The 22,102-nt window shown below is 49.8% G+C and overlaps 3 protein-coding genes across 5 annotated transcripts; 2 read left to right on the top strand and 1 right to left on the bottom strand.

Moving 5' to 3' along the window:
* The first annotated feature begins 4,307 nt into the window (after positions 1–4,307).
* Positions 4,308–8,518, top strand: IL2RG (interleukin 2 receptor subunit gamma). Of its 2 annotated transcripts, none has more exons than XM_025372132.1 (8): positions 4,308–4,515; positions 4,889–5,042; positions 5,251–5,435; positions 5,644–5,783; positions 6,535–6,697; positions 7,228–7,324; positions 7,576–7,645; positions 8,001–8,518. In XM_025372132.1, the coding sequence occupies exons 1-8, from the start codon at positions 4,401–4,403 to the stop codon at positions 8,184–8,186; spliced, it is 1,110 nt and encodes a 369-aa protein (XP_025227917.1). In that variant the 5' UTR covers positions 4,308–4,400; the 3' UTR covers positions 8,187–8,518. The 2 variants fall into 2 exon arrangements, with proteins under 2 accessions (XP_025227917.1, XP_025227918.1); XM_025372133.1 differs by having other exon boundaries at positions 4,434–4,543.
* A 619-nt stretch (positions 8,519–9,137) lies between these two features.
* On the top strand, positions 9,138–12,024 carry CXHXorf65 (chromosome X CXorf65 homolog). The gene is made up of 6 exons (XM_025372958.1): positions 9,138–9,394; positions 9,500–9,586; positions 9,789–9,926; positions 11,077–11,145; positions 11,510–11,616; positions 11,801–12,024. The coding sequence occupies exons 1-6, from the start codon at positions 9,370–9,372 to the stop codon at positions 11,924–11,926; spliced, it is 552 nt and encodes a 183-aa protein (XP_025228743.1). The 5' UTR covers positions 9,138–9,369; the 3' UTR covers positions 11,927–12,024.
* Positions 12,025–12,378: 354 nt separating this feature from the next.
* FOXO4 (forkhead box O4) lies at positions 12,379–19,781 on the bottom strand. Of its 2 annotated transcripts, XM_025373635.1 has the most exons (4): positions 19,213–19,763; positions 18,931–19,047; positions 14,166–15,222; positions 12,379–13,829 (listed from the first exon to the last, which is right to left on the bottom strand). In XM_025373635.1, the coding sequence occupies exons 1-4, from the start codon at positions 19,381–19,383 to the stop codon at positions 13,822–13,824; spliced, it is 1,353 nt and encodes a 450-aa protein (XP_025229420.1). In that variant the 5' UTR covers positions 19,384–19,763; the 3' UTR covers positions 12,379–13,821. The 2 variants fall into 2 exon arrangements, with proteins under 2 accessions (XP_025229420.1, XP_025229419.1); XM_025373634.1 differs by having other exon boundaries at positions 18,931–19,781.
* Between the last annotated feature and the right edge of the window lie 2,321 nt (positions 19,782–22,102).

The following is a 22,102-nucleotide window of genomic DNA, read 5'->3' on the forward strand; positions in this document are numbered from 1 at the left end:
CACTGCAACCTCCACCTCCCGGGCTCAAGCAAATCTCCCACCTCAGCCTCCCAAGTACCTAGGACCACAGGCGCAAGCCACCACACTTGGTTAATTTTTGCTTTTTTTTTTTTTTTGGTGGTGACGGGGTTTTGCTGTGTTGCTCAGGCTGGTCTCAAACTCCTGGTTTCCAGTGATTCACCCACCTTGGCCTCCTAAAGTGCTGGGATTACAGGCGTGAGCCACAGCACCCAGACTAAAAGAATTTTTTTTTTTTGAGACGGAGTCTTGCTCCGTTGCCCAGGCTGGAGTGCAGTGGTGCGATCTCCGCTCACTGCAAGCTCTGCCGCCTCCCGGGTTCACGCCATTCTCCTGCCTCAGCCTCCCGAGAAGCTGGGACTACAGGCGCCTGCCACCACGCCCGGCTAGTTTTTTTGCATTTTTTAGTAGAGACGGGGTTTCACCATGTTTGCCGGGATGGTCTCGATCTCCTGACCTCGTGATCCGCCTGCCTTGGCCTCCCAAAGTGCTGGGATTAGAGGCGTGAGCCACCGCGCCCGACCCTAAAATAATTTTTTAGAGCAGTTTTAGGTTCACAGCAAAATGGAGAGGAAGGTACAGAGAATTCCTATATACTGTCTGCCCTCACACATAGATGGTATATTTGTTACAGTTGATAGACCTACCTTGAACATCATTACCCAAAGTTCATGGTTTACATTAGAGTTCACTCTTGATGTTATCTTATACAGTCTGTGAGTTCGGATAAAAGAGTAACATGTGTCCACCATTGTAGTATCTTACAGAATATTTTCACTGACCTAAAATCTTTTTCTGCTCCACCTATTCATCCTTCCCTCTCCGACAACCCCTGGCAACCACTGATCTTTTTACTGTCTCCATAGTTTCGCCCTTTTCCAGAATGTCTTATAGTTGGAATCCTATAGTATGTGGCCTTTTCTGCATGGCTTCTTTCACTTAGTCATATGCATTGAAGTTTTCTCCCATGTCTCTTCACGGCCTTAATAGCTCATTTCTTTTTGCACCGAATAATATTTCACTTTCAGGATGTACCACAGTTTATGCACTCACCTACTGAAAGACAACTTGGTTGCTTCCAAGTTTGGGCAATTATGAATAAAACTGCTATAAACATCCGTCTGCAGGTTTTTATGTGAACACAAGTCTTCTCCTCCTTTGTTAATACCAAGGAACATGATTGCTGAAAGAGTATGTTTAGTTTTATAAGAAACTACCAAACTGTCTTCCAAAGTGGCTGTATCATTTTTGCATTTCCACCAGCAACAAATGAGAGTTTTTCCTGTTGCTCCACATCCTTGCCAGTATTTGGTATTGTCAGTGTTCTGGATTCGGGCATTTTTTTTTTTTTTTTTTTTGATACAGGGTCTCACTTTGTCACCCAGACTGGAGTACAGTGGTGCAATCTCGGCTCACCACAACCGTCACCTCCCAGGCTCAAGCAATTCTCCTGTCTCAGCCTCTCAAGTAGCTGGGATTACAGGAATGCGCCATTACTGCCTGGCTAATTTTTGTATTTTTAGTAGATGGGGTTTCACCATGTACGCCAGGCTGGTCTTGAACTCCTGACCTCAAATGATCCACTCACCTTGGCCTTCCAAAGTGCTGGGATTACAGGTGTGAGCCACTGTGCCCGGCCTCTTTTTTTTTTTTTTTCAAACAAGAGATGGGATCTTGCTGTGTTGCCATGGCAATCCACTCGCCTCAGCCTCCCAAAGTGCTGGGATTTCAGGCAAGGCGTGAGCCACCTTGCCCAGTTGATTTTGGCTATTCTAATAGGCATGTAACCCTGAAGGATTTATTTTTTATTTTTTATTTTTTAAGGCAGAGTCTTGCTCTGTCACTCTGGCTGGAGTGCAGTGTGCGATCTCAGTTCACTGCAACCTCTGCCTCCTGGGTTCAAGTGATTCTTGTGCCTCAGCCACCTGAGTAACTGGGACTACAGGTGAGTGCTACCAAACGTGGCTAATTTTTGTATTTTTGGTAGAGACGGAGTTTTGCCCTCTGAAGGATTTTAGCCTACGGAAAGGAAGAGACTAATTCCAGAGAGAGTCAATGCGTATGACATATCCTGTGTGGCTGGAATTGATCACTGGAGCTTGGACTTTATTCTGAAGGCCATGAGTAGCTTTTGAAGACTTTTAAGTTGGAGAATGCCCTCTGTAGTGGGTTGAGTGTGGCCTCCAAAAAGATATGTTCACTTGGAACCTGTGGATGTCACCTTCTTTGACAAAAGGCTTTTAGCAGCTGTAATTAAGGCAAAGCTCCTAGGAGACAACACCCTTGATTAGGGTGGGCCATAAATCCAATGACAGGTGTCCCTGTAAGAGAAGAGAAGGATAAAGGAGATATAGAGGAGAAGAAGAGGTAATGCAAAGATGGAGGCAGAGATTGGAATGATGTGTCTGCAAGTCAAGGAGCACCAAGGATTGATGGCAGCCACCAGAGACTAGAAGAGAGGCATGGAATAACTTCTTCCTCAGTGCCTCCAGAAGGAACCAACCCTGGCCACACTGATTTCAGACTTCTGGGCTCCAGAACTGTGAGAGAATACATGTCTTTTTTTTTCCCCTTTTTAAAAAATATTTATTTATTTATTTATTTATTTATTTATTTATTTATTTAAGATGGCGTCTCACTCTGTTGCCCAGGCTGGAGTGCAGTAGCACAATTTTAGCTCACTGCAACCTCTGCCTCCCAGATTCAAGCGATTCTTGTGTTTCAGCCTCCCGAGTAGCTGGTATTACAGGTGTGCGCCACCATGTCTGGCTGATTTTTGTATTTTTAGTAGAGACGGGGTTTCACCAGGTTGGCCAGGCTGGTCTCAAACTCAAGCAGTCCACCTGCCTTGGCCTCCCAAAGTGCTGGGATTACAGGCGTGAGCCACTGTACCCAACTGAGAGAATAAATTTCTGTTGGCTTAAGCCACTCAATTTGGGGATAACTATGGCAGCCGTAGCAAACTAATACATACTAAAGATACATACTAAATACTAAACTGGGCCATATAGTCCAGTTTTCCTGAGACTCCCAGGCAAGTGCTCTTTTTCTTTGCTTGGTATCCTACCTCACTTTCTGTCTGGTAAAATTACACTCATTCTTTTAGATGCCACTGAAATAGCACCTCTTCAGCACAGCCTTCACTAAACTACCCCTCTCTCCATCTTGGTAAATTTAGTTACTTCCTCTTCTGTGATCACATACTTTGTAGTATCTCTACATTTGTGCTATAGGACTTGTTACACTATATTGTATTACTTGTTTATGTCTTCCCCACTTTTTTGTGAGCATCTGGAAATATGAGGATGTCTTATTGGTCTATTTCCAGAACATAAGCACAGTGCCTGGCACATATTAAAGACTTAATAAATGTTTGCTGAATAAATAGTTTCTGATTCTCCAATCAGCTCTGTGTTTTGCGGGAAGGTAAAACTGGCAACAACTTGAAGAATGGATTAGAGAGCAGAGGACCTTTTGAAAGGGAGGCCAGTTGGTGGAGTCTAGAAAGAATCATGACTAGAGCTAATGAAAGACTGATTTAGCAGAGTGGCTGTGGTAATGGAAAGGAGGAAACTGTTGGGAGAAACACCAGAGAAGCAGAGTGGGTTATATTCTCTGGGTGAGAGAGGAGGAGAAATTGAAGCTGATTCTGAGGTTTCAAGTTTGGGTGACCGAGAGGGTGACGATACCATCGACTGAGGTGGGGAAGGCAGGAAGAGAAGCAGAGTTGGGGGAAGATGGGAAGCTTGAAGCTAGTATTGTTGTTCCTCCATTTCTAGAATCTTTTTCTATTATAAGTCACACTTCCTCGCCAGTCTCAACAGGGACCCAGCTCAGGCAGCAGCTAAGGGTGGGTATTCTGGTTTGGATTAGATCAGAGGAAAGACAGCTGTATATGTGCCCACAGGAGCCAAGACGGTATTTTCCATCCTCCCAAAACAGTAGAGCTTTGACAGAGATTTAAGGGTGACCGAGTCAAGGAAGAGGCATGGCATAGGATGGTGATGTCGGGGGTGGGGTTCAGAACTTCCATTATAGAAGGTAGTGATTTAGAGGAGAAGGTGGTTGAGAATGGTGCTAGTGGTAGTGAACAGATCCTTCCCAGGATCTAGGTGGACTGAGGATTTTTGAGTCTCTGACACTATTGTATATCCAGCCTTAGTTTATGTTTGCCACCTTACAGCAGCACCTAATCTCTGAGAGGACTTGGCCTTTGTCACACAGCACACATTTGCCACACCCTCTGTAAAGCCCTGGTTTATGAGGTTCTTTCCACCGGAAGCTATGACAGAGGAAATGTGTGGGTGGGGAGGGGTGGTGGGTGAGGGACCCAGGTTCCTGACACAGACAAAACTACACCCAGGGAATGAAGAGCAAGCGCCATGTTGAAGCCATCATTACCATTCAGATCCCTCTTAGTCCTGCAGCTGCCTCTGCTGGGAGTGGCGCTGAACACGACAATTCTGACGCCCAATGGGAATGAAGACGCCACAACTGGTGGGAAATCTGGTACTGGAGGGGGCTGGTGAGAAGGGTGGCTGTGGGAAGGGGCTGTACAGAAATCTGGAACCTGCCACTGGCCATTACAATCATGTGGGCAGAATTGAAAAGTAGAATGGGAAGGGGAAGGGGGAGGGTTCCCTGCCTCATGCTACTTCTTCTTTCTTTTTTGTTTGTTTGTTTCTTTCTTTTGAGGCAGGGTCTCGCTATGTTGCCCAGGCTGGTCTCAAACTCCTGGCCTCTAGTGATCCTCCTGCCTCAGCCTTTCAGAGCACCAGGATTACAGACATTAGTCACCATGCTCAGCCTCTTCCTTCTGACCATCATTTCTTCTCTTTCCCTCCCTGCCTTCATTTTCTTCCCAATCTAGATTTCTTCCTGACCTCTATGCCCACTGACTCCCTCAGTGTTTCCACTCTGCCCCTCCCAGAGGTTCAGTGTTTTGTGTTCAATGTCGAGTACATGAATTGCACTTGGAACAGCAGCTCTGAGCCCCAGCCTACCAACCTCACTCTGCATTATTGGTATGAGAAGGGAAGATGGGGAGGGGAAGAACAAGAGGTGGGTTGGATCAGAGACCAAGAAGGAGGGTAGCAAGTCTCCCAGGTGCCCCACTGTTTTCTCCTGGGGTAAGTCATAAGTCGGTTGAGGGGAGATGAGGCTAGGCTCTGGATAGCTGCGGTACCCAGATTGGCCCCACTGTTCCTCTTCCTTCCAACCTTTCTCCTCTAGGTACAAGAATTCGGATAATGATAAAGTCCAGAAGTGCAGCCACTATCTATTCTCTGAAGAAATCACTTCTGGCTGTCAGTTGCAAAAAAAGGAGATCCACCTCTACCAAACATTTGTTGTTCAGCTCCAGGACCCACGGGAACCCAGGAGACAGGCCACACAGATGCTAAAACTGCAGAATCTGGGTAATTTGGAAAGAAAGGGTCAAGAGACCAGGGATACTGTGGGACATTGGAGTTTACGGAGTAGTGTTATTTTATCATAAGGGTAGATGGGCAGAAAAAAGGAGGTAGGGGATCAGGATGGGAAGGGAGGAGGTATTAGGGGCACTACCTTCAGGATCCTGACTTGTCTAGGCCAGGGGAATGACCACATACACACACATATCTCCAGTGATCCCCTGGGCTCCGGAGAACCTAACACTTCGCAAACTGAGTGAATCCCAGCTAGAACTGGACTGGAACAACAGATTCTTGAACCACTGTTTGGAGCACTTGGTGCAGTACCGGACTGACTGGGACCACAGCTGGACTGTGAGTGACTAGGGATGTGAATGTAGCAGCTAAGGCCAAGCAAGTGGGGCTAAAGGATTCAACCAGACAGATAGGAGGACCTAATATCAAGCTCCTGTTCTCTGCCTCCCAGCTTCTCTGCTCACCCCCTACCCTCCCTCCTCCAACTCCTTTCCCTGTAATCCCCAGTGAGTTTTCTTTTTTTTTTTTCTTTTCTTTTCTTTTCTTTTTTTTTTTTTTGAGATGGCCTCACTCTGTTACCCAGGCTTGAGTGTAGTGGGGCGATCTTGGGCCCACTGCAACCTCTGTCTCCCGGGTTCAAGTGATTCTCCTGCTTCAGCCTCCCGAGTAGCTGGGAGCATGCACAACCATGCCTGACTAATTTTTGTATTTTTACTAAAGGCAGTGTTTTGCCATGTTGGCCAGGCTGGTCTTGAACTCCTGACCTCAGGTGATCTGCCCACCTTGGCCTCCCAAAGTGATGGGATTACAGGTGTGAGCCACCATGCCTGACACCAGTGAGTTTTCATTAAGGATTCCCTACCCATACTCTTCCTGATACCAGATAAACAAGTTAATAAAAGGAAGCCATTAAGGGGATCCAGAGGGGAGGCATTAGATTCAAGTCAGTGAAGGGAGCAGTGTGGCTTGAGTACTCAGGAGAGAGAAACTGGGAAGTAGCAGAGATGATACTGGTGGGTGTTCAGGGGTATGTTTTAATTCTCTCTTCTCTCATAGACACCTACTTTCCCTCATCCTCTTTTTCCTCAAGGAACAATCAGTGGATTATAGACATAAGTTCTCCCTGCCTAGTGTGGATGGGCAGAAACGCTACACGTTTCGTGTTCGGAGCCGCTTTAACCCACTCTGTGGAAGTGCTCGGCATTGGAGTGAATGGAGCCACCCAATCCACTGGGGGAGCAATACTTCAAAAGGTAAAATGGGCCCACAGGACCCCAATCCATAGGCCCAACACCCCAGCCTTTCTAACACCATTGTGTTTTGCTCCACTCCCCTATCACTAAAGCCCCCAAACTTGGTGCCCCATCTCCCCACACTGTCCAACCCCAACCTCTAGAAATCAAGGTTTTTCTGTGTAGGGTTGGGTTAGTGTGTTGTTAGAGGGGGTGGATTGAGAAGGAGGCTTAGGGGTACTCAAGGGGGCTATAGAGTGTATAGGATTTCCCTGAAGCATTCCTAGAGAGCCTGCAAAGTGAAGATGGCTTTGGAACCAGCTGGATCTAGGCTCTGCCATATACTACTACCTCTTTGGCCTTGGGTACATCACTAAACTCTTGGATTCTGTTTCCTGAGATATAAGATGGAGATAATTGTTCCTGCCTCACAGGAGCTGTTGTGAGGATTAAACAGAGTATATCTTCAGCACAGTGCCTGGCACCAGTGCCTGGCATGTAGTAGGCGCACAACAAATATAAGGTCCACTTTGCTTTTCTTTTTTCTGTAGAGAATCCTTTCCTGTTTGCATTGGAAGCCGTGGTTATCTCCGTTGGCTCCATGGGATTGATTATCAGCCTTCTCTGTGTGTATTTCTGGCTGGAACGGTGAGATTTGGAGAAGCCCAGAAAAATAAGGGGAACAGTAGCTGAGAATAGCAGAGGAGGGTTTTGCAGGGTCTTTAGGAGTAAAGGATGAGACAGTAAGAAATGAGAGATTCCCAAGAGAGTTTGGTGATGGAAGGAAGCCACAGGCACAGAGAACACAGAATCACTTTATTTCATATGGGACAACTGGGAGAAGGGTGATAAAAAAGCTTTAACCTATGTGCTTCTGCTCCCTCTTTCTCCTCTGTCAGGACGATGCCCCGAATTCCCACCCTGAAGAACCTAGAGGATCTTGTTACTGAATACCACGGGAACTTTTCGGTGAGAACGCTGTCATAAGCATGCTGCAGTCTATCAACTGCCAACTGCCTGCCAGCAAGACAGACAGAGTGTGGGGGTGGGGGCAGAGAGGAGAGAGAAGGAGGCCCTGCGCTAACTGTCAGGATGTGGCCGACCAAATGGGGGATGGACTATGCAGAGAGAGACACACACAGAAGCGCAGATTATAGATTGAGTGAGGCAGATGGAAACTGGTATTGGGGGCCCAGGAGTCTGTGTATCCCTTCTGTAATCAATTACAGTGGTTGCAGACATCATGAGTACTCCTTTGGCACAGAGCTCAGTATTTTACTTCCTGCCCCTAATTGACCCCTGACCTGGACATATCTGTCTTTAGGCCTGGAGTGGTGTGTCTAAGGGACTGGCTGAGAGTCTGCAGCCAGACTACAGTGAACGACTCTGCCTCGTCAGTGAGATTCCCCCAAAAGGAGGGGCCCTCGGGGAGGGGCCTGGGCCCTCCCCATGCAACCAGCATAGCCCCTACTGGGCCCCCCCATGTTACACCCTGAAGCCTGAAACCTGAACCCCAATCCTCTGACAGAAGAACCCCAGGGTCCTGTAGCCCTAAGCGGTACTAACTTTCCTTCATTCAACCCATCCGCGTCTCATACTCACCTCACCCCACTGTGGCTGATTTGGAATTTTGTGTCCCCATGTAAGCGCCTCTTCATTCGGCATTCCCCACTTGAGAATTACCCTTTTGCCCTGTACATGTTTTTCATCTCCCTCAGTCTGGCCCTTCCTTTCCACAGGATTCTTCCTCCCTCCCTCTTTCTCTCCCTTCCTCTTTCCGTCTACCCTCTGATTGTTCCTGAACCGATGAGAAATAAAGTTTCTGTTGATAATCATCAAAAATGTCTGTCATGGGGGTGAGGAGTAGGGGAAACATGGGATACAAGGAGGGTGGGAGGGGAAGAAAAAGGAGTAGTACATTTATGCTGTGGAGGCAGGAGTATTACCAATTCGCTAGAAAAAGAGTACTGTTCTGGAAACTGACTTTTTTCCAGGTGCCCTGCACTCATTCCAGGGTTTAGTTTAGAGTTAGACTTAGAATGGGCTGGGCGTGGTGGCTTACGCCTGTAATCCCAGCACTTTGGGAGGCTGAGGCGGGTGAATCACAAGGTCAGGAGATCGAGATCAGCCTGGCCAACATGGTGAAACCCTGTCTCTACTAAAAATACAAAAATTAGCCGGGCATGGTGGTGCACTCCTGTAATCCCAGCTACTCGGGAGGCTGAGGCGGGAGAATCGCTTGAATCCAGGAGGCGGAGGTTGCAGTGAGCTAAGACTGTGCCACTGCACTCCAGCCTGGGCAACAGAGGTAGAATCCGTCTTAAAAAAAAAAAAAAAGAGTTAGACTTACCATGTTGCCCCCCCTTTCCAACTAATCTTTAACATACCCCATCCAAGTACCCAAGTTTTTCTCTCCTTATCATTGCTCCACTTTTTGGCCACACCTGCCACTTCTGACCTCATAATCCCTCAACTGCAGCCTCAGGCCCCACCCCTGGGGATACTGGTTATCCACAACTACCAACAGCTCTCTCCTGCCTGTCCAGCCTGGGCATCCTCAGCCTATGAAATCCATCTGCCTCTCCAGTCCACCAACCCTATAGGCCTATTTGCCCCACACAAGGCTTCTAGAACACCCTCCTTCTGCATGACTCATCAGGGCATTTTGTGAAGAGTGAGGCGATCCTGAGGGCATGTTCATCTTCATCAAACATGGAGGTGAGGGGCAGCATAGAACTAGAGTCTGTGGATGGGGGTGGAGGGATCTGAGGGCAGTGGAGATCACAGAAACAGGCCCATGTGTCCCATCCTGTCTCTTCTCAGATAATCAGCAGTTTCTGGTCAATACCAACTGTGCTGTCGTCGTGTTGCTGCATTACATCCGCAGTAAAGTAAAGTTGCCTAAAACAAGTGAGGAGCTTGGGGAGGGGACTAATGGCCAAAGGTCAGAAGGAGTTGGGTCATCTCTAACCCCCAAGCCCTCCTCCTGGCAAGAAGGGAGTTCCTCATATCCTTACAGCTTCCTCCAACCCATTCTGTATAGGATCACTGGCTCCTTTTGCTCCCACTCTCTTTCCTTAGCTGCCCCAATTACCCTGTGATCTCCCTCCAGGCACCATCGATTTGTGTGAACAAACGGGGAAAATGAAGATGCTTTTCCTGATGAAGCCCACCCTTGCAGAGTATGCCAGCAAATACCTTACAGCTCGAAGCACCTACTACGTTTGTAAGGTGGAGCGTGGGCCACCAGGTAGAGGCTCAGGAATGTTCCCCAGAAACAGAACAATGCCTTCAAGATAGATTATGAACCTTATCTTTAAAACAAGGCATCCAAGGCTGGGCACAGTGGTTCATGCTTGTAATCTCAGCACTTTGAGAGGCCAAGGCGGGAGAATTGATAGAGGGCAGGAGTTTGAGACTAGCCTGGGCAACATAACAAGACCCTGCCTCCAAAAACAAAACCAAAAACAACCAAAACCAAATTAAAAAAACAGAACACCCTCAAAAAACAGAACGCCCTCAACTAGATCCAAATTGACTATCTCTAGTCAGCCTAAGGAAGGGCACTACCTCTATAATAATAGGTTATCTGACACATACTCTCCCCTAGGTCCATACCTAAGGGGAAGAAGTAAGATCCACTAGCTCAAGGTAGTTTGTTTGTTTTGTTTTGTTTTGTTTTTTGGAGACGGAGTTTCGCTCTTGTTGTCCAGTTGTTCAGGCTGGAGTGCAATGGGCGATCTCAGCTCATTGCAACCTCCGCCTCCCGGGTTCAAGCGATTCTCCTATGAGCCTCCCTAGTAGCTGGGACTACAGGTGCCCGCCACCAGGTCCAACTAATTTTTTAGTAGAGACGGGGTTTCACCATGTTGGCCAAGTTGGTCTTGAACTCCTGACCTCAGTTGATCCACCCACCTCAGCCTCCCAAAGTGCCGGGATTATAGGCGTGAGCCACTGTACCCGGCAAGGTAGTCTTTATATTTATTTATTTATTTATTTATTTATTTATTGTGATGGAGTCTTGCTCTGTCACCCAGGCTGGAACAGTGGCATGATCTTGGCTCACTGCAACCTCCGCCTCCTGGATTCAAGCGATTCTCCTGCCTCAGCCTCCGGAGTAGCTGGCATTACAGGCGCCCACCACCATGCCTGGCTATTTTTTTGTTTGTTTGTTTGTATTTTTAGTAGAGACTGGGTTTCACCAAATTGGCCAGGCTAGTCTCAAATTTCACCAAATTGGCCAGGCTAGTCTGGAACTCTCGGCCTCCCAAAATGCTGGGATTACAGGCGTGAGCCACCGCGCCCAGTGGGTAGTCTTTAGTGTTGGGTCCTGGAATCTTGGGCTTTTGAAGGGTGGAGACTGGTTGACGGGTGGAGATAGCACACGGCTATGTTCACAGGAACCAGGCTGGAGAATGGTTACAGAGCTTTTGTGCCTCTCCTCAAGAATCCGGAGCCTCGGCTGCTCGGTAAGAAGTGAAATGGGGGAGGGAAGAACATGAAGGGTACAGTATATAGCTGTGTGATGGAGAATGTAGGGTGGGACTAGCGAGATATCGTAGGTCAGATGATAGGAGCCTAGGAAAAAGGGGGCAGGGTCCAGGTCCACTTTAGGAGGGATGTTTAGATCACACCAGGTGGAATGTGCATGTGTTACTCCCTGCTTCCCCTATTTCTTGGCCATCTTCTCCGTATATCTCCCTATCACCATTCCAGCATTTCCATCTTAGGCCAGGTGGGGTTCCAGCTGATGGTTTGAACAATGAATGGGAGCATCGGGAAGGGTAAGGTCTCTAGTTCTCAGAGGTGCAGGTGCCTTTTCTTTGTTCTTAGTTGCACTGCGCATACAATGTGACGCCCTGGAGAGGAGACGAATTCAGTTGCTTAAAATGCAAGAAGCCAAGAAGGTCGTTATAATTGAACCTACTCCGAGCGCCCCGGTAAGACTCGCCAAATGTGGTCTGCCCCAGCACCCACCTCTCCCACCAGCCGACTGAATGTTCCTCCATCCCAGCCCTCTGAGATGAATTTCCTGCCTCCAATTTCTTTTTTCCTTCCTTTGGCCCTGGGTTGTAGAAACTTTCCCTGCAGGGGCCTCTTTGTTTACTTACTTTCTTTTTCTAGTCCAAGCCATCAGGACGATCAGACAAAAAGAAGTCCACTCGCAAGTCTCCGACCCTTAGGAACAGACCAGACCTCAGGAAGGATAAACGTCGCCAACTCAATAAAACCACCAAGCAAAAGAAGTAATACTAGGTGTGACATTACTGGAATTTAACGTGAGATTTCTTTTTCTAGAAAGACTCCTTCTCCCAGTATCTGCACTAAGGCTTGAGTACGTACGCCCCAGGCACCGAGGAGGCTCTGAGGGTGGATGGGAACGGCAGGAGAGGGCTGGGGCAAGCACATGGGTGGGAGTGAGGAAGGCTGTGAAGTCTAGTACAATGAGCCTTTGAGGGACGGAGTAGGGGGTGGGGTCTTCTCAAACCAGACTACCTCCCCTTGGGAGGCCTATCTCACAGCCCGCCTACTCCTGCAGGGGTTAGGTGTCCCTCCGCCCCCACACTCCACCACCTCCCCAGGCTGAAATTCCCCCACCCTCCTCCATGTCTCTGCCTCTGGGCAGTTTCTTCCTCCCGCCCTTTGCCTTTCACTCTCCCTCCCTCTTATCCAAGGGGAGAAGCAAGGCAGCAGAAACCAGAGCTGGTTATAGGCATTTATTGAATTCATTCATTTATTGATTTGACACACTTCCCCACTCCAATCTAGCACATGATACAATCTGGGTAGGCCAGGCGCTGACACAGGAAATGATGGGAACCCACAGCAGGGGTGGGGGAGGGGACAATGCAAAGGGCACTGGGGGAAGGGCTGCTTTGGGGGCTGGGGTGGAGAAGGAGCCCCAGATGGCCTCCCTGGCAGGTGCTAGTAAACCTGATCCACATTCCCCCCCATCCCTGCTCATTTCCCAGACCCTCAGCCAAGCTCCCCAGCTCCCCCTTCCCCGTTGCTCCCCTCCCTGCTGCCTGCTGCCACACACACTTCCACATAACCCCTGCAGTCAGGGAAGGGGAAGAAGGGCAGGGACAGCTGTCAGGGGCCTTGAACAGGGAGGTCTCTGTACCTAACTTTACCATCCTAAATCCTTCCCTCCTCTTCTCTCCCCTCCCAGTCCCTTCCCTGGCCCCAAGCTAATTCCAGGCCTTCAATTTACTCTCCCACTGTAGCACTAACCCATGCTGGGTCATAGAAGAGTGTGGCTGCACCCCAACAACACACACTTCCAGGCACAAGTTGAAGGAATGAGGGGACCTGGGTTAGCTTTTTCGTTAGGGGAAACTCCAACTTATTTCTGCATAGACCTTTCTCTACACCTGGTCCATAGGGGAGCTCTTCCCTGTGTTTACTATTACTCCCCTCCTCTCCCCACTTCCCTGTGTCTCTCCTAGCATTTATTGTCTGTAGTGTTTGTATCATGTCACTATCACAAAGCCTTCAGAAAGAAAAAAAAGCATTCTGCCCACCACTAGCACCCTGCCATGGTTAAAAAAATCTCTATATTTGTGTTTGTATTTCTTTAAAAGTTTATAAAAAGCCTTTCTGTTATCTGCAGCCTTCTAAGGGTGATTTGGCCTGGCGAGCCACTCCGGTGCTCAGACCTTGGCCCTTCCAGATCCCCTAAACTGCCCACCCACCCCACATCACTGGCCTAAGGGGCCACTGCATAGAAATCCCAGGCTCCAGCTAGCCTGGCTCAGCTAAGACTCTCTACAAAAAATCCTGCTCCCAAACGCAGGGGTAAGGCCACTGGTGACTTCGCATTTCCAACAGCATTGCTCATCTCGCTACAAAGCCTAGAGGGTAGGAATAGGGAAAGCCGAGGATGGCTCCTGAGAGGGGGCCTTACCCCCTAATTGGCACAGTGAGAAAAACCCTCTCCCCTTTCCCCTCCCATCTCCCTCCCCATATTGTCCCCAGATGCGGCAGCTTTATCTTTATAATTTCTTCAACACCTGTGTGTGACCAGACCCACCCTAGCTCTAAAGCAGGGTCCCAAATTACTGGGGAGGGCTCAAGGGTAAAGAGCAGATATGGACACGCCTGGCTCCACCTCTGAAGCAGGGGAGAAAGCTTCCAGCCATGGCTCAGGGATCTGTGGGAAGAAGAAACGGAGAACAAGGTAAGAGGCTTATCTGGGGCTTGCCAACATTCTATCATCCAGATTCCCACCAAAGAAGATGGTGGCACCTACCCCGCTTCCACACACGTACCTTTTCTGTGCTACCTTGCAGGGGTGGGCACAGCTGAGGGGCCTGGAGGTCCCATCCGGAAACCGTGCTACTCTAATATGACATCTTCCCTCCAGTTCCCCAGGAGATCTGGCTACCACTTGTCCTAAATCTCCCCTTCACCCAGATCATGGGACTAACTGGGCACCTAGGAGTGGTCACAGGCTATGAGGTGCTGTGGTGATTAGGGGATACTGTACCTGGCTCAAAGTTGAAGTCCAGTCCCTCGCCCTCATCCATGAGGTCACTGATGATGTTATCCATGTCACACTCCAGGTTCTCCATATACATATCAAGATCTAGATCCTGAGGCATTCTGTCTTGGCTTGCAGCTTCAGTAGGGGGTGTGAGCACAGGAGTCCCCAGAGCCTTGGGGATGGGGGCACTTGCCATGACTGGAGGTGGTGCTATCATAGAAAGGGTGGGAACCAGACTGCTGGGGCCTGGAGCCTCTAGGGGCTTGGGACACAGGCCGACACCCGTGGCCAGCTTACTGGAGGAAGGAAGCCCCCCCAGCAACAGAAGAGTAGGAGCCTGGGACAGAATGGGATCTACCTGGGTCATGAGGACGTCAGCAGGGGGTGGTGGCGTATCAGAGGTGAGCAGGGCCTCCAGCGCCTGGGAGCTGGAGAAGCACCCTTCTCCTGCTGACAGGGGCCCCTCTGCTGGGCTGAAAAGAGAGCTGCTGTAGGTGTGTAAGGGGCCGGTAACCCCAGGATGCTGCAAAGAGAAGCCAGAGAGACCACTCCGAGATAGCAGGGAATGGGATGAGGTGAGATTGAGCCCATCTAACAGCTCTAGACCTTCATTGAGGGTGGGAGGGACACCCCCTGCATAGCTGCTGACTGAAGCTGGTATTTCCTCCGCCAGCACCTCAGGCTCTGGCCTCAAGGGGGACAGCCGGGTGCTGACAGTGCTGGCATTTGAACTGCTTCGTGGACGGAAGGTGGTCCACATATCGGCTTCTTCACGGTTTCGAGAGCAAGGGCTGCCTGACCACTTGGCAAAGTGGCCGGCAGGGCTCGTCGGAGTGGCACCTTCGGGTGGAGCTGGCAGCACAGGTGGCTTCTTCTTGGGGGCTTTACTGCGGCCCCGGAGCAGCTTGCTGCTGCTATCCATGGAGGCAGCCCGGCGGCGAGGGGCTTTGCCGCTCTTGCCTCCCTCAGGGTTCAGCATCCACCAAGAGCTTTTGCCAGTGGCCTCGTTGTGAACCTTGATGAACTTGCTGTGCAGGGACAGGTTGTGGCGGATCGAGTTCTGGAGGGGCAGAGACGGCAGGAAAGGGCCGTGAGGTGTGTGTAGGGGAGGCCAGTGTGGCCAGCGGTCAAGTCTAAGAGGATGCTGGTCCACAAAGATCTAGGGGTTAGGATTTGGTGCCACCACCACAGCGGGGTTCATTTCGGGGGTTCATTTCCCAGGTCATTAAAGTTTAAGAAAAACTTTAAATAATTTACAAAAAAAGAGAAAAAAGATAAAAGATAAAAGGATGCTGGAACACAGCAGGGGTATTCCTAGAGACTCAAAGAGAGTTGAATCCAGGGGGGAAAACTGGTAGAAGTAGGGATGGGGGTGGGGTGTGAGGGGAGACCACACACATTTCCCGCTCCCAGACAAGCTGCTCGGCCTCTGCTCCAGACTTCTCTGTACAGCGGGTGGGAGATAACATGTAATAACCCACTGCAAAGGGCACAGGGGTGCCTACCCTGGAAAAGCTCCTAGTACCGTGCTCCTCCCAGGGCTCTATGTGTGTTTTGCCGGGGGTGGGGGGTACCTGGGGCTGGTGCGCATTGGGGAGACGTGCTCCTCGCCCGGCAAGAACTAGGTTCAGGTGGGAAAGAGCATTCAACCCCTTTCCTTGCGTGCGGGTTTGGGTAGAGTTTACCGGACAGTGGTACAGCACCAGCCCAGGATGGACGCGCCCTGCCCAGAGCCAGTTCTCTGAATAGGCTGAAGGGCAGGAATCTCAGCACAGCAGGTGCTCCATTCCCCACAGAGCATTTGGGCCACCCAGCTCTCTATAGAATTTAAAGATTCCTTTTTCTTCCCTCCCTGAATCCCAGCCTTATTTCTTCCAATCCACAACACACACCCTCAACTACATTCAGTTCAGGTTCAGGCTTCTTGCTGTGCCTCAAATACGTGAGGTGCGATCTTCCCCTCCCCTCTTTTCCGAAGAGGGATCTCCCCTCTCTAAGTTTTACTAGTTTCGTCAAGACCAAGCTTCAGTTCCACCTCTTTTATAAAGCGGCTGCTTGACTTTGGCAGCCAAATTTCTAGCATAGTATTTTAAAAATCTGCACCACACAATTTTACCCAATTTATATTGTGTGGTTTACGGTTTCATGTAATTCGTCTCATCGAGTGTAAGTGCCAAGTGTAATGTCCTCCAGTCCCACATCCCCCAACAGAGCCCTCCCAGAGCACCAAGCTCACAGCACATACTCAATACCTACTCAAGCTCACAGTACATAATCAATATTTGTACCTGATTGGTGAGTTGCCCCTGGGTTGACAATGGTGAGGTTCCCCTTGAGGCTCTGCCAGTTCTTCAGTGTCTTGGGTATTAGAAGCTGTATGTTTTCCCTTCCTCCCTTACTGGTGACATTCTACTAGAGAGACGATGCTTTCCAGTGGCCAGGGAGCTGAGATTGGCAGCTTCTTCAGCCCCCAGCGCAGCTTATATTTACTGATTGCCGCGGGGCAGGCTAGTTACACAAGGGGTTTGGCCCTCCCCTGGCCACCCCCCTTTCCCGAAACCTGCCTTCTTTTCCCTACCTCCTTTCCAGTGCCTTTCCCCTATTTCTCAGGAATTTGTGCATAAACTCTTCAACCTTGGGGGCATTTGACCTCCCACATGGAGCTCTTTAGTTTAGAAATTCAGGAGGAGCCCAGAAGTGCTTGGAGCAACTAGGAGGCTGAGGCCATGGGACGGTCAGAAACTACTTGTTTCTCTGACTGGTGCTCTTAAGATAAGGAGACCCTTTGCCTGGCAAATGATGCTTCTTGTTCCAGGGCTCTTTAGCCAAAGAACGCCTTGTGTTCCTGGGACCCTGAGGTAATGGCATTTCAACTGTGCTGACGTTCCTTCAAGGAGTGGCACTTGTCCATCCGACCTCACCTCATAGTAACTAAGGACCACAATGCCCATGACCTGGCACTATGATTTCTCCTCTTTTTATCCTCTAATTCTGGATCTACTTGAGAAGGTCCATTCCTTTCTCTACTACTTAATAGCCACAAGGCCCATTTGTCTCCTCTTCTTTAGGCCTTGGAACTAGCAAGTGGTACACAGCCTCTTAATTGGAGAGGTCAGTTTCCCAAAAGCCCATAACTCTTACATGTTGGAGGGCAGGGTGGTAGGGGTGACTGCTAATTGCTCCCCAAACCACCTAATCTAAACTTTCTTGTTCTAAGTGAGTGCCGCCCCCTGGTGGGGTGGGAGTAACCTTGGCATATCATCAGGGAGGCCAGTTCAGGCATGAGACTTCCCTCAGAGGGGGGCGGGGGTGGGGGGGGGGGGGCTTGAAGTCCCAGGCTCAGCCTGATTTGATTTTGCCATCATTCCAATTAGAGCAAGCCAGGCTCTTCTTAGAGAATATGATTTATAGTTAGACCTGAGTTCAAGTCCTCACCCTGCTGTTATTAGGTGAGTTTCCTAACCTTTCGGTACGTAGTTTCCTAATGCGTAAAATGTGGAATCTCAGAATTGCTGTAAAGATTAATAAAATAAAAAATTTTAAAACTACTTTGTAAACTCTAAAGCCCCACATAAGTGTAGATTATAAGGACGGACGATACTCCCACAATATAACTAACAACTTGTTATTTCCTCTACACTGGAAAATGAACCTAAGGGAAAAGAAAAACAGCTGTGTAGGCTGGGTCCAAGGAGTTGAGCTTTTTATGAGCTGAGACTGTGGCGTGGCAGTCTACCCAGAAATAGTGCCAAGGGTCTCAGTCAGCTGTCCTGTCTTCTGTTCTGCCCAGCCCCTAGGGACGGCACAGATCTGATCCCTCAGTCTCCTATACCTAGGGGAAGTTCCTCTGCTCATCCAACCCTCTGTACTTGGTTATATGCTGACCTCACCACCTACAGAGGTACAAGCCAGCAATAGGGCTTGAAGCTCCCCAATTTTGTGATTAGAGCCCCATATTTCTCAGGACAAGTTTTTCAGAGTATCTTTTGAGATCTTCCCTCACAGTTTCTTCACGGAAGGCCAAGGGAACTCCCAACTTCATGCTCTAAAGTCAGAGCTCTACCTCCTCTTTATGACTAATATTCCTTAACAGTAAAGGATGACTTCCCCCCAAAACTTGGATAGCCCTTTACAAGGGAGAGTTTCTTGGCAGCACAGGGTAAACTGAGACAGGTGGCAGCTCACAGCCCTTTTTCTTCTTAGTGCATAAGATCAGCTACCTTTCCCCATGAATATTATTGTTTTCACCCTTTGCCACTGCACTCCCTCCTCCTGGGTAGAGCAGTGCTAGAACAGTACCACTACACTGAGGTATTGGGAGGCAAGCAGGGAATCCAAGTAATCCCACAGGAATGGGAGAAAAGGTGTTGGGGTGGGAGGTGGGGGAGGAGGGAAGGGTAGGTTCATGTGGAGAATCCACACAGTTCCTGCTGTACATAGGATAAAGACTTCTCTGTGGGAATAAGTGTTTGGGGCAGCCCAAGCCAAAGTGCTGCGAGTGTTGAGCAGTGAGCAGAGAATTCGATTTTCTCCAGGGCAGGGACAGTGTCTTATTCATCTGTGATCCTTCAGCATCAAGCACCGAGTGTGGCATATACTATGTACTAAGTAAATGTTTGTCTAACTGGAGATTGAAGGTGGATCTCTGGGCTTCCCAAAGGGGGTGGGGGTGGGAGGTAGTAAAAGGGGCCCCTGAGTAGAAGTAAGGGAGGCTAGGGAATCCAGGGGCTAGATGGTGTTGGGAAGAAGGTAAGAGGGTCATAATTACCTTCCATCCTGCTGAGCTGTTGCTGTCACCCTTGTCCTTGAAGTAGGGTACAGTACGGACCATCCACTCGTAGATCTGGGCAAGTGTCAGTCGCTTCTCCGGGGCGCTTTCAATGGCCTGGCTGATGAGTTCTGCATATGACTGATTTCCCCAGGCATTCCGGCGGGAGCCTCCCTTCCGAGGACCTGTTACAGCCCCCAGGATTCCGGGCTGGGGGCCCCCGGCCGGCTCTGGGAGCCGGGAGGGCAACAGGATCGGCTCTGAGCGCCCCTCCGTGTGTACCTTTTCCCCCAGACCTGGCTCCACCTCGGGCGTCTCGGACGGCTGGTTAGCGATCTCTGGTCGGGGAAGGGGCCAGGTGCAGGAGCGGGGACGGCTCTGGGGTTCGAAGTCGGGATCGAGGTCTATGACCGCGGCAGCCTCTGTGGCTGAATTCTCATTCCCCGGATCCATACGTGGAGTTGGACCTCCCCTGCTCAGCGTTCAGTGAAGCCTGCCACAGTCCCTCACGATGCCTCCCCTCAGGGGGGAAGCATCGAGGGCCAGGAGGCACATTCCTGCCAGTCCTCAGAAAGTCGCGAACTTCCCCCTAGTCCCAGGACGCTAGTCCCTAAGCTGTCCCTTCACACAGTTCTCCGATCCCCTTCGCGACTACAGCCTGCAGCCTCAGAGCTCTTTCCGAGATGCCACCTGTAACCTCTGCCGAGCGAAAACACTTTTTCTGCAACCTCTCACTCAGCTTCCTGCTCTTTTAAACCTGAGGCACGGTATCCCCTCATACATTGCGCTCCCATCACCGAACGTCTCCTTAGCCGCAGTTCCCTCCCCCTTTTAAGTTGCTGCCCCCCGGACACTCCTCCCAAATTTCCTCCACCCGGATTGCTGCCCTCCCCCACGCCCCGCTCCCCCGCGTCACTTGCCCCTCCCCTGACTCCCCCTTCCCCCGCCTCTTCGCTTCTCGCCACTCTTAATCGGGTCCGGGTCCCCGCGGCTGCGGCCTCCCTAATTCCCGCACCGATTCCCCTATCAACCCCCCCCACCCCCCGCCCCCCGGGTTTCCCTTTTGTTTTGCTCCAAGCAGCAGCCCCCTCCTGACGTCTCTGTTTACCACTCGCCGGGGCAGCCATCTGCGCACGCGCCTCGAAAGCCAGTCGGGAAACCGAGTTCTTCAGTCGTGCCACCCTGGTCACTCTTGAGGACTACATCTCCCGTCCTGCTTCGCGGCCAGGAGCCCGATACGGCGGCAGGAGAGCGGCGTGGCAGGATATAACGAGGTGGAACTTTAATTATTAGAAGTCGTCGCGGACTCTTTCTTTTCTTAAGAATCGTTTTTCGCCCTTTCCCCCTTTCCATCGTCTCCCTTGTGATTCGGAGTCGCCTAGGTGACCAGATTGAGAGGTGCTAGCCCTTTCCGTCCTTCATTTAGGAGAAGGCAAAAGGGAAAAAAATCTTCTCTTCAAGAAGCAGGAGGCCAAGAAGCAAGAAGCAAGGAACTGACTAGAACATAGGATGTATGCACGTTGGAGAGTTGGGTGGAGGGGCTTGTGTAACATAAACAAATGGTTAGCCCACGGTGGTGTTCCCCCTCACCCCCTTCCTCCTCCCTCCACCCGCCTTCATCCCCCCATATGCAGTTCCCACCGACAGTGAGGTCTTACTTACCAATCAGTTTCCTCCACTGGCTCTTCTGGCCTTCCCTTCAACACTGATATTCTCCAGGTTCACATCTCCAACGGCTTCACTTTCATTCAACAGGTCCCAAACTCATTATCTATTCCTGCACCCATACCCCTATCCTCTGGCTACCCTTATCTCTGAATTTGGCTTATGGTAGTCCTGATCTACCCAGTCTCCCAAGCTAGACTTACCCGTTACCTCTTCATCTCCGTAACTTTCTACATCCAAATCCCAGTTCAAGACCTATTTATAACTGCATTTAAATTGTAGGATCAGCTGGGTGCAGTGGCTTACGCCTGTAATACCAGCACTTTGGGAGGTCGAGGCAGGCGGATCACTTGAGGTCTGGAGTTCAAGACCAGCCTGGCCAACATGGTGAAACCGATCTCTGCTAAAAATAGAAAAATTAGCCTGGTGTGGGGCATGCACCTGTAGTCCCAGCTACTTAGGAGGCTGAGGTGGGAGAGTCGCCCAAGAGGTGGAGGTTACAGTGAGCCAAGATCATGCCACTGTGCTCCAGCCTGGGTGACAGAATAACACCCTGTCAAAAAAAAAAAAAAAAAAAGGTGCAGTATTGGATCTCCTTCCATCAGTCTTTTCCTCACTACAGTTTATATTCAGAGCTGCCAACAAGGTTACCGTTCTAAGAAACATGTCTGGTAATTATGGCTAAAATTTATGGAGCCCTTATTATGTGCCAGTCTTTGTGCAAATTGCTTTACGAACATTAGTTCATTTACTCCTCATTTACTCCTCAATTCAACCCCATGAGGTAGGTACAACTATTATCCCCATTTTATAGATGCAGACACTAACGATGCTCAGAGATTGACTTGCCCAAGGAGGCAGAACTGGGATTATATAACTTATATGTGATCGTATAATCCCTTCCTTCCTTCCTTCCTTCTTTCCTTCCTTCCTTCCTTCCTTCCTTCCTTCCTTCCTTCCTTCCTTCCTTCCTTCCGTCCTTCCTTCCTTCTTTCTTTCCTTCTTTTTTGAGACAGGGTCTTGCTCTGTCACTCAGACTGGAATGCAGTGGCGTGATCTTGGCTCACTGCTGCCTTGACCTGCTGCACTCAAGCAATCCTCCCACCTCAACCTCCAGAGTAGCTGGGACTACAGGCATGTGCCACCATGCCCAGCTAATTTTTTTTTTCTGTAGAGACGGGCTTTCACCATGTTGCTCAGGCTGGTCTAGAACTCCTGACTTCAAGTGATCCACCTGCCTTGGCCTCCCAAAGTGCTGGAATTACAGGCATGAGCCACCGCGCCCAGCTATAAATTTTGTGTTTTTGATCATGTAACTTCCCTGGTTAAATCTTCCTCTGATTTTCCCCATTGCCTGTGTGACAAAGTTCAAATTCCCTAGCAAGGCATGCCAGGCTCCTCAGATTCAGGCCACTTCACACCTTTCCTGCACACTAAGTTACAAGCAGAGTTTCACACTATTTCCTGGAAATACCATGCCCTTTTATACCTTTCTCTCTGCATCCTG

Source organism: Theropithecus gelada, chromosome X (assembly GCF_003255815.1).
Source record: "Theropithecus gelada isolate Dixy chromosome X, Tgel_1.0, whole genome shotgun sequence".
In the NCBI taxonomy this organism is placed as follows: Eukaryota; Metazoa; Chordata; class Mammalia; order Primates; family Cercopithecidae; genus Theropithecus; species Theropithecus gelada.

Coding starts and splice junctions, on each gene's coding strand:
- CXHXorf65 (XM_025372958.1), top strand. CDS start 9,370: ATGTTCATCTTCATCAAACATGGAG. Junction 9,395..9,499: donor CATCTTCATCAAACATGGAG/GTGAGGGGCAGC, acceptor GTCTCTTCTCAG/ATAATCAGCAGTTTCTGGTC. Junction 11,617..11,800: donor AACCTACTCCGAGCGCCCCG/GTAAGACTCGCC, acceptor TTCTTTTTCTAG/TCCAAGCCATCAGGACGATC.
- IL2RG (XM_025372132.1), top strand. CDS start 4,401: ATGTTGAAGCCATCATTACCATTCAGATCCCTCTTAGTCCTGCAGCTG. Junction 4,516..4,888: donor GAATGAAGACGCCACAACTG/GTGGGAAATCTG, acceptor TTCCCAATCTAG/ATTTCTTCCTGACCTCTATG. Junction 5,436..5,643: donor GCTAAAACTGCAGAATCTGG/GTAATTTGGAAA, acceptor ACATATCTCCAG/TGATCCCCTGGGCTCCGGAG.
- FOXO4 (XM_025373634.1), bottom strand. CDS start 19,383: ATGGATCCGGGGAATGAGAATTCAGCCACAGAGGCTGCCGCGGTCATA. Junction 15,223..18,930: donor ACAGCTCAGCAGGATGGAAG/GTAATTATGACC, acceptor CTGCCCCTCCAG/AACTCGATCCGCCACAACCT.